Genomic DNA, 14,013 nt, shown 5'->3' with positions numbered 1-14,013 from the left:
CTTTACGTGCACGTGACTGAGTTCTTTACGTGCACGTGACTGAGTTCTTTACGTGCACGTGACTGAGTTCTTTACGTGCACGTGACTGAGGCCTTTACGTGCACGTGACTGAGTTCTTTACGTGCACGTGACTGAGGCCTTTACGTGCACGTGACTGAGTTCTTTACGTGCACGTGACTGAGGCCTTTACGTGCACGTGACTGAGTTCTTTACGTGCACGTGACTGAGGCCTTTACGTGCACGTGACTGAGGCCTTTACGTGCACGTGACTGAGGCCTTGACTGAGGCCTTTACGTGCACGTGACTGAGGCCTTTACGTGCACGTGACTGAGGCCTTTACGTGCACGTGACTGAGGCCTTTACGTGCACGTGACTGAGTTCTTTACGTGCACGTGACTGAGGCCTTTACGTGCACGTGACTGAGGCCTTTACGTGCACGTGACCTAGTTCTTTACGTGCACGTGACTGAGGCCTTTACGTGCACGTGACTGAGGCCTTTACGTGCACGTGACTGAGGCCTTTACGTGCACGTGACTGAGTTCTTTACGTGCACGTGACTGAGTTCTTTACGTGCACGTGACTGAGTTCTTTACGTGCACGTGACTGAGGCCTTTACGTGCACGTGACTGAGTTCTTTACGTGCACGTGACTGAGGCCTTTACGTGCACGTGACTGAGTTCTTTACGTGCACGTGACTGAGGCCTTTACGTGCACGTGACTGAGTTCTTTACGTGCACGTGACTGAGGCCTTTACGTGCACGTGACTGAGGCCTTTACGTGCACGTGACTGAGGCCTTTACGTGCACGTGACTGAGTTCTTTACGTGCACGTGACTGAGTTCTTTACGTGCACGTGACTGAGGCCTTTACGTGCACGTGACTGAGTTCTTTACGTGCACGTGACTGAGGCCTTTACGTGCACGTGACTGAGTTCTTTACGTGCACGTGACTGAGGCCTTTACGTGCACGTGACTGAGTTCTTTACGTGCACGTGACTGAGGCCTTTACGTGCACGTGACTGAGGCCTTTACGTGCACGTGACTGAGGCCTTTACGTGCACGTGACTGAGGCCTTTACGTGCACGTGACTGAGGCCTTTACGTGCACGTCACTGACCCTCAGCTCCTTTAAACAGTAAATTCTGTTTCTGCCTGAGTCCTTCAGGCTGAGTTGATGAACTCTGAACATGATCCTGAGTCTGCAGTTTAAAATGAATCCACTATGAAGAAAAACACCCAAAAGAAGGCGATAACGGCTCAGTTCCCCGTATCCGCTGTGTCATTTTCATCTTTAGATGTTTTCTTTTGGGATGTTTATCTTCCAATAAGATCCTTCATGAAGCAAAGATGCATAAAAAAAGATAAGCAACAAAGACACAGAAACAAGTGAAGTTCAGGCTTTTTATTGCCACCAAGTGCAGCAGATCAAATATAAAACAGATGTGCAAAAACAGCCAAGCAACCTGGAAATGGGCTTTTAAATTTGTTGTGTTTACATAGTTTTAACTGACTTATTTCTGCATTTCCTCATTAATCCATCATCAATTCTTCCTCTGAAGTTGGAAACATGACAAACCTGACCAGGCTCTGTTCGTCAGCCTTTTATTTCCTTCTTACAAGCCAGAGTAGAACAATAAATACTTTCAGCTTCATAAATACAGACAAAATCTAAGTTGCATCATTTCTTATCCTTCATGGTAAAAAAACAGAAAACAAACTGAGACGACATCCTGAAATAAAGACACGAGCTGGAAAACGGACTCTGTAACATGGCTGGGATTCTTCCTCCTGCTGTTTGAAGCTATGATTACAGTCAGAGAGAAACCTGAATGAAGCTTCAGAAGCAGAGCAGCAGGCAGAGAGCAGAGAGGAGAAACACATGGAGCTTTGTTCCCGCTGCTCCACCTGATGGAGGATCAGCCGGAGATCCTTCTGTAAAACACAAACAGATCAAAGCTTTAATCAGCAGCTCAGAGGAAAATCTGTTCATCAGCCAACAGTTCAGCTACAGCCGGGTCAAACTTTGCTCTGAAAGGTGTTACGATGCTCAGAGTGATGGAGGAGAGCTGGAGGAGCAGCTGTCAGTACCGCTGCAGTCCAGCAGGGGGCAGCATCTCCTGCTACAGGCCGGTTATCTCCCAGCATGCAGTGCAACCCCCACAGATGGTGCACTTTGATCCTCTGAGATAAATACGTTGAACTTTCAGTGATCATTTACTGATGTTTTAATGATTTATTGGAGTTAATATTTCAGACTGATGTTCAGAGATGATTCCTCAAAGTTTCAGAGCAGAAACCTGAGAGAGTTGGAGAGGAGATGATTTCCCCTCAGGTGAGTTTATCTTTAACTGACCTGAAACCGTCAGCTTGACCCTCCGTTCATGTCCCACTGCAGGAATGTGGCACTCATATGTCCCTGAATCCTGCTGCTGCAGGTCCTTCATGCTGAGGGAGAAGTTTCCCTTCTTGTACTGATCAGGGAAGCTGGACACCCGACCTTTGTACCTCTGGTCCTGGGTTGTTAAATCCTCCCCACTATCTGTGATGTCCAGGACTCTCTCATTGTTCCTGTCGTTCCTCCAGAAGACGTTGACCTTCTCTGGCAGAGACCCTCTGTAGCTGCAGGGCAGCATGACGTTCCCTCCAACAAAACCTCCAACAACTTCCAGCTGCTGGCAGCTCACTGAGGGACAGAAACAAGACAGACAGTCAAACACTGGGTCCAGGACCTGCTTCTGGTTCTGTGGACCAACCAGCCGGCGTAATGGGGAGTACGCGGCATGCTGGGGAGTACGCGGCATGCTGGGGAGTACGCGGCATGCTGGAGAGTACGCGGCATGCTGGAGAGTATGCGGCATGCTGGGGAGTACGTGGCATGCTGGGGAGTACGCGGCATGCTGGGGAGTACGCGGCATGCTGGGGAGTACGCGGCATGCTGGGGAGTACGCGGCATGCTGGGGAGTACGCGGCATGCTGGGGAGTACGCGGCATGCTGGGGAGTACGCGGCATGCTGGGGAGTACGCGGCATGCTGGGGAGTACGCGGCATGCTGGGGAGTACGCGGCATGCTGGGGAGTACGCGGCATGCTGGGGAGTACGCGGCATGCTGGGGAGTACGCGGCATGCTGGGGAGTACGTGGCATGCTGGGGAGTACGTGGCATGCTGGGGAGTACGAGGCATGCTGGGGAGTACGCGGCATGCTGGGGAGTACGCGGCATGCTGGGGAGTACGCGGCATGCTGGGGAGTACGCGGCATGCTGGGGAGTACGCGGCATGCTGGGGAGTACGCGGCATGCTGGGGAGTACGCGGCATGCTGGGGAGTACGCGGCATGCTGGGGAGTACGCGGCATGCTGGGGAGTACGCGGCATGCTGGAGAGTACGTGGCATGCTGGGGAGTACGCGGCATGCTGGGGAGTACGCGGCATGCTGGGGAGTACGTGGCATGCTGGGGAGTACGCGGCATGCTGGGGAGTACGCGGCATGCTGGGGAGTACGCGGCATGCTGGGGAGTACGTGGCATGCTGGGGAGTACGCGGCATGCTGGGGAGTACGCGGCATGCTGGGGAGTACGCGGCATGCTGGGGAGTACGTGGCATGCTGGGGAGTACGCGGCATGCTGGGGAGTACGCGGCATGCTGGGGAGTACGCGGCATGCTGGGGAGTACGTGGCATGCTGGGGAGTACGCGGCATGCTGGGGAGTACGTGGCATGCTGGGGAGTACGAGGCATGCTGGGGAGTACGCGGCATGCTGGGGAGTACGCGGCATGCTGGGGAGTACGAGGCATGCTGGGGAGTACGCGGCATGCTGGGGAGTACGTGGCATGCTGGGGAGTAGGCGGCATGCTGGGGAGTACGCGGCATGCTGGGGAGTACGTGGCATGCTGGGGAGTAGGCGGCATGCTGGGGAGTACGCGGCATGCTGGGGAGTACGTGGCATGCTGGGGAGTACGTGGCATGCTGGGGAGTACGTGGCATGCTGGGGAGTACGCGGCATGCTGGGGAGTACGCGGCATGCTGGGGAGTACGTGGCATGCTGGGGAGTACGTGGCATGCTGAGGAGTACGCGGCATGCTGGGGAGTACGCGGCATGCTGGGGAGTACGCGGCATGCTGGGGAGTACGCGGCATGCTGATGTTCAGATTTTTCCTTATAAAGATCAAATGATGATGAGCGTGATGGTGAATGTGGTGCAGCCGGCTGCAGCTGGAGGAGAACAGCAGGAGAACATTAGGGTGCAGTACAGGTAACCCACAGTCCTCGGTGTTTGGGTTTCGGTTCATTTACGCGTTTTGTGTCTAAAGACTTTGTTTTCTCCCAAAATTCTCTTTATTTTTCTTGTACCACTGGTGAACTGAATAATTAACTTTATAACACTTTTAAGTTACTAAACACTTTCAAATGGTAAAATTAAAATTCTGACTGGGAGCTCAGAAATTCCGACATTCGTGTATAACCTGAACGCACCATTAGTCGCCCTCTCACTGCATTTTAAATCAGTAACAGAACATTACTCCGCTGTTCCAGAGCTGGCCACGCCTCTTTGTTTTCTGTTTTCTGCTTCCGTGTTGCACTTTGAACCAGTTACAGCCATATAAATATAAACTTTATACACGTCTATGACTGCAACAGAGAGACTGACAGGGGGCAGGTGGCTGGGAGTGTGTTCAGCTCTGTGCTTTAACACCTGTGTGCACATTCAGAGACTCACCTGAGGTCCAGCAGGTGGTCAGGAGCATCCAGACTGAGACTCTGCAGACAAACAGGAAACAGGGAGTCAGCTCTCAGTCCTCCAGCTTCAGCCTCAAACACTTTCTGCACATTAAAGGTCTGACACAAGGCTACAGACATCTGTCCTGGGGGGCTTTTTACTTCTTCCTGGGGTTTCAAGGAGCTGCAGACGGGCAACACCCATTCCAACGAGGCTTTCCGTATAAGGAAATGTGCGTTACTCAACAGGTGAGTCCCTTCTTTCTGTTCATGCTATTTAAATGTTTAACACATTCCAACCAAAGGAGGAAAAAAGTGTCGGAAAGACAGAGAGTCAGCAGGAAGTTCCCTTTACAGACAGATTCACACCGATTATAAAACACTTTTCATCCTGACGAGTTTTAACATGATAAACGCTGGAATGAAGACTTTATTTCCACTGAACAGACCTACCGGGGGCCTCTGTGGTACAAACTATTTCATTAGATTTCCATCAGAAACATCCAGAATGGGACAGTTTCTGCTCACACCGGATCAATAAGTCAGTATTTATGGTATTTACAGGCTGTTTGGACACATTTTAATCACTAATAATGACCTCTGATGGACTATATGTGGCATCATGACTATTTTAAACACTTTCTGCTGCCTGTAGCTGTGAATATATTTGTAGGAAGTTAAAAACACAGAAAATTAAGCTAAGAAAGCACTTCAGACCTCTAAAGTTGACCTTTACCGGCTGATTTTCTGGCATACAGCTGATTCACCTGAACTTTACACAGATAACATCTTCTTTGCATGTTATTCTGGTATTTCTGGATATTCCAGTTGTTCATGTGACTTACGGGAAACAAGCTAAGCTAAGCTAAGCTAGCTCGCCTCTTAGCTAGCTTGTGTCCAACTATTAGCCTGATTTTAGGCCTTATTTCAACAACTGACCTCATGAGGGCTTCCATCCTGTTTCCTTGGATACTTTAGAAATATTCTACAAACTTAGAGTTAATTATTCTTGTTGAACTTTGAAGCTACACCAAAAACTCACGTCACCGGGAAGCAGCTAACGGAAACGGAAGAAGAAATTTACGGCTTTAAACCCTCAGCCTGAATGTAAAAGTCAAATAAACAAATTAAACACATGAAGGGTTTAAAATATGCCCAATTAATGTGTAGAAGATTGTAAAAAGTTGAATAAATCATATTTTGTGTATGTTTGAGTAAAATGTTCCACATTTGTTTAAAAAAGACTTTGTGAGGCGGTGGTCCGCTTTTCTTCCACTTCCGGTACTAGTGTCACGGTGAATTCTGCACCCTGAAAAATTGGTGACAGGCCAGGACTGTGCTTACTGGGCATGCGTCAAAGAGACCACCTTCTGCAGAGAATCTGAAGGGTGATGAAATTTAGCTTCACACCACTCGAACTAGCTAAAAAAAAAAACGGAGAGTGGTCAGAAGAAAGAAATACATCGTCCTGAGGCCCAGTTTGACCCCCGAATTTAGAAAAAGTTGGGATGGTTTGAACGGACAAAAGGAAAATGAAGTAATTTTAACATTTACTTTGACTGTTATGTCATTGCTGTCAGTATAAACCTAAAATGTTTCATGTTTTGTCTTTATTTTCATTAAATTTGTTCATAAACATTGGTTTTATGTTATATTTCACCACCAACTACGATTCTAAAGGCTGTAATTCAGCAGAAGAAGAAGTTGTTCTAACAGGAAATAAACCTGAAGGAGGAGAAAACAACAACTGTGGTGGACATCCACAGGAGGAAAATGGAGAGAGCTCTTCTTCAGGAAGAACTTCAATCTCTGGGATATTATATCTGGGATCATGTATCCGATCAGTTCCAAACTAACATGTTCGGATCAGCTGGGACCGGTTTCATCAGGTTCTGTCTGAATGTCCGTCAGCAGGAACCTTTACAGACAGATTTCCACTGATGATTGAACACTTTTCACCCTGAGACGTGTTAACATGATAAACTTTAGTGATTAATGTCCGGTCCGGTGTGGAGGCAGCACCCAGATGCAGATATTTCAAAGGAACAACAAAGACTGTGAGCGAGAACAGACCAACCTGCCAACATGTCGGGGGGTAAGGAGGCCAGGATCCGGCCCAGAACTGAGGGAACCTGGAAGCTAAAGACTGTGGGGGGGTGATGGGGAGCAGCTGTGAAGCAGAGACGGTGACAGGAGTGAACCTGATGATGTGCAAGAGGAGAAAAAACCTGAAACCAAGACAAGACAAAACTAACCTGCAACACGTCCAGCAGAGGCTCTGATTTTATTCATCCTGTCAGGCTTCTTTGCTGCCGGCACCGACATGTTCGGGCACATGACTTTAACTGCTGTGAACATCAGCTGAATGACTCAGAGCTCCAGCATGCACAGGTGAGATAATGAGCCTCTGATCCCAAAGATAAAGCAGCACCAACAGCAAGAAGAGCAGAACAGAACATGCAATCCATCCCTGTACAGGCAGACACTTCCACATATGCCACCATGGAGTCAGTGTTTGGACTGTTTTCTGGAGGCTTGTTGAGCTGTTCATAATCAACACTTCCTGAAAAAGCTCAATGTTTACGGATCATGAAGCCTGGATGAGCTTCGCTGGGGTTGGTGTCGGTCCAGAGAGCAGACGAGGAACAGATCTGTTTAACTGTAAATATCCAGAGGCTGATGTTGTCCCGTCACTGAACAGGAAACACTTTGCTCACACCACAGCTGGGTCTGTCAGAGTCTATGGAGCGTCTGAGCCGAGCGATGAGGAGACCAAACCTGAGTCGCTTTAACAAACTGAGGAATCCTCCACAAGCCAACGCTTTGCTTCTTATTTCTGCATTTATAGTGAAACTGAAAGCTTCCATCTGGCAGAAAAATCTGTTTCAAACTGAAGCTACAACTGGCTGCTGCCTCCTCATTTCCTCCTGGTTTCCTGCCTCCTTGTTTCCTGCCTCCTTGCGGGCGAAGACGACAACGATGAGCCCATCTGGGCTTCCATAGGTGTGGGCGAGGAGGAGCCCGGCGGAAAGGCCGGCCTGGACGAGGGTTACGTCCACTTGGTGAAACCAGTTAGCAGAGAATAACACGACAACCAGTAAATCAAATGAGTCTCAGTTGAAGTGAACAAATGAGCTTTATTGTAACAAAAAAAAAAAAGACACTCCAAGGTGGGGGGGGACAAAGTGATTGTGCCAAATAAAATGAAATTAATATAACAAAAGGCCTGTCTGAGCTATCTCTGAAGACAGAAATTAAACAAAATACCCAACTGGCTTGTCTAACAAAAGACCCTCCAAAACAGTACAGTGGAAACCAGCTGACCAAGATAAAGCACAGTGCCTTTTCCAAATTCACACTTAGTGAGGTTGAGTGTAAGCGACGCACTGGACAGACGGGTGAAAACTTCCCTCAGTGAAGTCATGTGACTAAGCCAATCATTTGAATACACGACAATGTCTTCCAGATATGCTCTGCAGTTTGGCACACCTCCTAGTACCTTACTTACTAGCCTCTGAAAAGTAGCGGGTGCATTACACAGACCAAAGGGCGTCACAGTATACTGGAAGAAGCCATCAGGGGTTACAACAGCCGAAATCTCCGAAGCACCCGGGGTTAAAGGAACCTGCCAATATCCCTTTAACATGTCAAGTTTACTGACAAAGTTTGCTGGACCGATTTCATCAATGCAGTCATCAATAAGAGGTAAGGGATGTGCATCTGGTACAGTCACAGCATTTACCTTGCGAAAGTCAGTACAGAATCTCAGACTTCCATCACTTAGTATCCAGAAGACAAGGGGAGCTCCATGGACTAGAACTGGGTACTGCAAATCCATTCGGTAGGAGATAGGCAACCTCTTTTTTATTATCTCCCTCTTAGTGGGATTAACCCGGTATGCATGTTGTTTGATTGGTACTGGCTTTGTTAGAACAATGTCATGAGCAATGACAGAAGTTTGAGAGGGAATGTCTTTGAACAGACCTGGGAAATCACCGATAAGTTTCTCAACATCGCAACGCTGGTCCTCTGAGAGATGGGACACATCGGATAATATCTTATTATCACTGAGCGTAGCCCCCTGTGGTGTAGCACTACGCATCACCAACTCATCGTCATCGTTAACAGAGCTCACCTTGGAGATGGAAGCCATAGGTGAGACGGTGATCCGCACATCTTGAGCTATGGGTGACCCGTTTTGCTTCTCCCTGGAGCAGTACTGTTTCATCATGTTGACATGACACATTCGGGACCGCCACCTGCAGTCTGGGGTTTTGATGACATAGTTTGTGTCACTGAGTTTTTTCTCTACAACATAAGGACCAGAAAATTTAGTAGAGAGGGTAGAACCAGAAACGGGCAAGAGAATCAGAACTTTGTCACCTGGTTGAAATGAGTGGACAGTCGCTCTTTGATCATAATGTCTCTTCATCTTCACCTGAGAAAAGGTCAGGGCTTCTTTAGCCATAGTGCAGGCTAGCTGGAGTCGATCCTTGAGCTTGGAAACATACTCTGGAATACTTGTGACGCCTTTCTGTGGCACAACCAGTTGCTCTTTAAGGACCTTTAAAGGACCCCGGACCTCATGTCCAAATACTAGCTCAGCAGGACTGAAACCTAGTGACTCCTGTACCGCCTCACGGGCGGCAAACAAAACAAATGGAACACCATCATCCCAATCCCTCTGAGACTCATGCCAATGTTTGCGCAACATCGATTTCATGGTTTGGTGAAATCGTTCCAGTGCCCCCTGGCTTTCAGGATGTTACATGTTGTACGTTTTGGTCACCCCCATGTGTCCTGACCATGGATGTTCGTGTGCTAAAGACAGCACCTGCAAACGATAGGCCACGATAGGCACTCCAACTTGCATCTTCTTCCAAAGCTAACCCAGCGACGCATCAACACGCCATCATCTTTAAGATGAGCCACTTTTTTCATCTTGGCTTCCACCGGGCTGAGAACAGAAGAATGACATTTTAAAAGTGTACTATCATCACGCTGTACTGCAATAAATTCCTCTCGGTTGGCTGGTAGGTTCATAACCTTGCTCAATAGCCATAAAAGAGTCAGACAAGTCAACACCATATTTCCTGGACTGGGCTCTGGTTATCACACAAGCAGGAAAAATATCAGAGTTCTGGGTTGAGTTGTCAGATTCAAGGTTCAAATTTGGTCTATCTAGTACCTCAGGGGCAGGCACAACCTTGTCCCCAGCTATGTCATTGCCAAGGATGAAATCAACACCTTTAATGGGCAGGAAGAACAGCCACTTTAAATAATCCACTGACCAAATGAGACTGAAGATGAACTTTGTGCAGAGGAGCAAGTACGAAACCCATTTCAACGCCCCGTACAACTGCACTTGAGTGACATGACGATTTGGATGTTAAAGGTAAGATGCCCTCCAGAATAATAGACTGGGCGCCTCCTGAATCCCTAAGAATGGTTACTGACTGTTTATCTTCTAGATCCTCAGTTAGTGAAACAAATCCTTCTGAAACAAAGGGTTTAAAACAGGGATCGGGTCCATCGTCTTCATTAACATCTCGTGATATTGCAGTGGCTGGAAGAGAAACAGTCTTAATCAGACCCGTGCTTTTTGGTTGTGAGGGGCTATATGGAAACTGAAGTGTCAGTAATAACATGGCCCTTCTTGTGGCAGTGGAAACATTCACGAGTGCCAGGTGGGGGCAACTGTGGTCCCATAGCCTTTTCAAAAGGAGCGTGACCAGAATCAGGTCTCGTGGGGCGAGACATCGACATTGTGTCAGGGCGGGAAGACGACATAAACACATTCTTATGTGTTAGAACGAACTCATCGGCCAAGACCGCTGCTTTAAATAGAGTAGTCACCTTTTGTTCATTTAAGAAAATCACCATCCTCTCAGGCAAAGCATTCTTAAAGTCTTCCAACAACATCAGCTCACGAAGGGATCCAAAAGTGTTTCTGACATCATTAGCACTGCACCATTTGTCAAAAAGAACACCCTTTTCTCGTGCAAATTCAACAAAGGTTTGACCACCTGACTTTTTATGATATCTGAATTTATGTCTGTAAGCCGCTGGCACAAGCTCATAAGCACGCAAAATAGACTCTTTGAGCACGTCATAGTTCAAGCTATTTTCTAAGGAAAGAGAGGACACAACTTCCTGTGCTTTACCAACCAGCTTGCATTGCAGAAGGATAGGCCACATATCCTTTGGCCATCCTAGTGCAGTTGCAATTCTTTCAAATGCACCGAAATAAGAGTCAACCTCTGTCTCCCGAAATGTTGGTACCAGGGCAATATTGTTACTGACAAAGCTTTGTTTGTGGAAAACCGTATGTGAATGTGCCAATTTCTCCGATGTGTGTCCCGTCATCTGTGCAGAGGAACTTCTCAAGGCCTCTACTTCAAGCTGCCGCAACTTGACTTCTTTATCAGCCTCGATCTCTACCCGGCGAACCTGTAATTTAAGGTCATAATCTGCTCTGCGTATACTCTCCTTTTCCTGTGCCTCTAGCTGAAGGCGTGTTAAACGAACCTTTAATTTGGCATCGCCACTAGACCCAAGACCATCTGGGGTGAAAGGCTCAAAACGAGGCAAAGTTGCAGGAGGAGCCTCACGGACCGAGCCACCTGAGGTGTGGTCTGTGCAACCTGCTGTTCGTCAGACGAAGCGCTTGGTCCAGCCAGAGAAACTCCCTCTATAAGAACCTCAGTGGTCTGTAGCTCCATTAGTTTTTCCAGAACTTTATTTTTTATTTCCCCTTTAACACAATATTTTTGTTGTGCATTAATATTAAAGTGCTTTGCATTACATAACAAGTCAAGCTTTCCGAAACTGGGATCATCAAGGAAGTTCTGCAAGTTAAAGCTCATGTTACCCTCAATGCCACAACCACATCAACTCAACAATTTTAATTGTCTTAGCTCAAAAAATATATCCCAGATGAGCCCCCAATTGGGTTACATCCACTTGGTGAAACCAGTTAGCAGAGAATAACACGACAACCAGTAAATTAAATGAGTCTCAGTTGAAGTGAACAAATGAGCTTTATTGTAACAAAAAAAAAAAAAAAAAAAAGACACTCCAAGGTGGAGGGGGACAAAGTGATTGTGCCAAATAAAATGAAATTAATATAACAAAAGAAGACCTGTCTGAGCTATCTCTGAAGAAAGAAATTAAACAAAATACCTAACTGGCTTGTCTAACAAAAGACCCTCCAAAACAGTGGTGGAACAACCAATAAACCCAGTGGAATAACAGTTACCTGCTATGTGAGAGCAAAAGAAATGTAAAGGGTTCCCCAACTTACCTCGTCCCAAAACCTCCCACACCTACCTGAACAAATATGTCTCTGAAAGAGCACAAAAAGAGACAAGGTTGGTAACGATCATGTGCAGCAAAATCAGGAGTCAAGAAGCTCCTGAAGGCCTGAGACTTCCTCCATTTTAAAGTGGCTCCTCAGCTGTGATTGGTCAGAGGTAATTATCCAACCAGCCACACCACCTGCTCACACAGGTGAGCAGGTGGTGTGGCTGCAGCAGTTACCCAAAGACAACACAACACCCAGGGAAGGGGGGAGGAGACACAAAACCACAGAATACCTGGCCGCCCGGCACGTAACAACGAGGAGGAGGAGCCCGGCGGAAAGGCCGGCTTGGACGAAGGCGGGCTGTGGAGGCAAAAGGAGAGGTATGAGTCTCATGGGACCCGACCGAGGCCTCAACTTCAAAATAAGGAGTTTTATTTCTTTAACTTCTTAACAAATGCTTCCAACAGAGAAATAAGAATTATGAAACTTCTGTGGCACAGATCTCAATAACTAAAACAGAGACAAGTGCCGATATAAAACTTTATCAAAATAAACTCCAGGAGGAAAACAAAAGACTATAAAAGATTTTAACTTAAATTTCGTTGCTCTCTTTAAACGAGGCGTAACAAAGAAAAACTCTCCGTCTGATGGAGGATCTGAAGAATTAAACGAAGGAACGAGGTCATACAACTCCTCCTATAACTGAGCTGCTGTCAAAGTTACAAACAAGAGTCACTCCAAAAATGGAGGAAACCAAGTCGGCTACAAAATGTTACAGAACTGGAATACTGATCATAACTTTATCCAAAAACAAAACTCTTCAGGGACAAGACAGATTTCAAAGATTCTAATTCACAGGATTTCAAAAGCTTGCGGTTCAGAGGCTGAGTGAAGACTGAAAGTACGACACAGGAGGAAAGACGAAGACTAAATACACATGAGGATCCAAGGGGAACAGGTGGAAACACTCGGGTAATCAGGGGAGAAATCCCTCATACAGCACACTGTGTGGGAAGGTCTGTGATGACTGCAGTTTCCTCTTTCAGAGGTTTGAGACGAGACGTTTCAGTTTCTGCAGACTCCCAAAGAGAAGTGAAAGAAAGGCAGAGGTCCCCTCAGACATTTGAGCAAGCATTAAAGGAGCTTTCCTGAGTATTCAGAGAGTCACCAGCTCTCACTGTGGCTCAAATTCATTTCACTCACATAAGACATAATATTGAAGTCAGGAACAATCGAGCTTTAGAGCATTAAGCAGTGAATCTATTTCCAGGTCCAGAGTGTTCAGTGAAGACTGTCAGCCCATCATCATTTGTTTGTTCCTTTTTTTGATTTGAACTAAATCCAGATCCTTTGAAATATCTGCATCTGGGTGCTGCCTCCACACCGGACCGGACATTAATCACTAAAGTTTATCATGTTAACACGTCTCAGGGTGAAAAGTGTTCTATCATCAGCGTAAATCTGTCTGTAAAGGTTCCTGCTGACGGACATTCAGACAGAACCTGATGAAACCGGTCCCAGCTGATCTGAACATGTTAGTTTGGAACTGATCGGATACATGATCCCAGATATAATATCCCAGAGATTAAAGTTCTTCCTGAAGAAGAGCTCTCTCCATTTTCCTCCTGTGGATGTCCACCACAGTTGTTGTTTTCTCCTCCTTCAGGTTTATTTCCTGTTAGAACAACTTCTTCTTCTGCTGAATTACAGCCTTTAGAATCGTAGTTGGTGGTGAAATATAACATAAAACCAATGTTTATGAACAAATTTAATGAAAATAAAGACAAAACATGAAACATTTTAGGTTTATACTGACAGCAATGACATAATAGTCAAAGTAAATGTTAAAATTACTTCATTTTCCTTTTGTCCGTTCAAACCATCCCAACTTTTTCTAAATTCGGGGGTCAAACTGGGCCTCAGGACGATGTATTTCTTTCTTCTGACCACTCTCCGGTTTTTTTTAGCTAGTTCGAGTGGTGTGAAGCTAAATTCCATCACC

At 46.7% G+C, this 14,013-nt stretch overlaps 1 protein-coding gene across 1 annotated transcript; it reads right to left on the bottom strand.

Moving 5' to 3' along the window:
• Positions 1-1,386: 1,386 nt before the first annotated feature.
• Positions 1,387-5,937, bottom strand: LOC140288983 (V-set domain-containing T-cell activation inhibitor 1-like). Its single transcript, XM_072379229.1, has 4 exons — positions 5,648-5,937; positions 4,710-4,750; positions 2,351-2,680; positions 1,387-1,929 (listed from the first exon to the last, which is right to left on the bottom strand). The coding sequence occupies exons 1-4, from the start codon at positions 5,662-5,664 to the stop codon at positions 1,835-1,837; spliced, it is 483 nt and encodes a 160-aa protein (XP_072235330.1). The 5' UTR covers positions 5,665-5,937; the 3' UTR covers positions 1,387-1,834.
• Positions 5,938-14,013: the final 8,076 nt, after the last annotated feature.

Source organism: Leuresthes tenuis, unplaced genomic scaffold, assembly GCF_036924035.1.
Source record: "Leuresthes tenuis unplaced genomic scaffold, fLeuTen1.0.hap1 SCAF_1, whole genome shotgun sequence".
NCBI lineage: Eukaryota > Metazoa > Chordata > Actinopteri > Atheriniformes > Atherinopsidae > Leuresthes > Leuresthes tenuis.
This window is presented reverse-complemented; position numbering and strand designations above follow the sequence as displayed.

Excerpts from the sequence above, each read along its gene's own strand:
- LOC140288983 (XM_072379229.1), bottom strand. Across the intron at positions 2,681-4,709 it reads GACCACCTGCTGGACCTCAG|TGAGCTGCCAGCAGCTGGAA; the intron begins GTGAGTCTCTGA and ends TCTGTCCCTCAG. Across the intron at positions 1,930-2,350 it reads GGTCAAGCTGACGGTTTCAG|AAGGATCTCCGGCTGATCCT; the intron begins GTCAGTTAAAGA and ends TGTGTTTTACAG.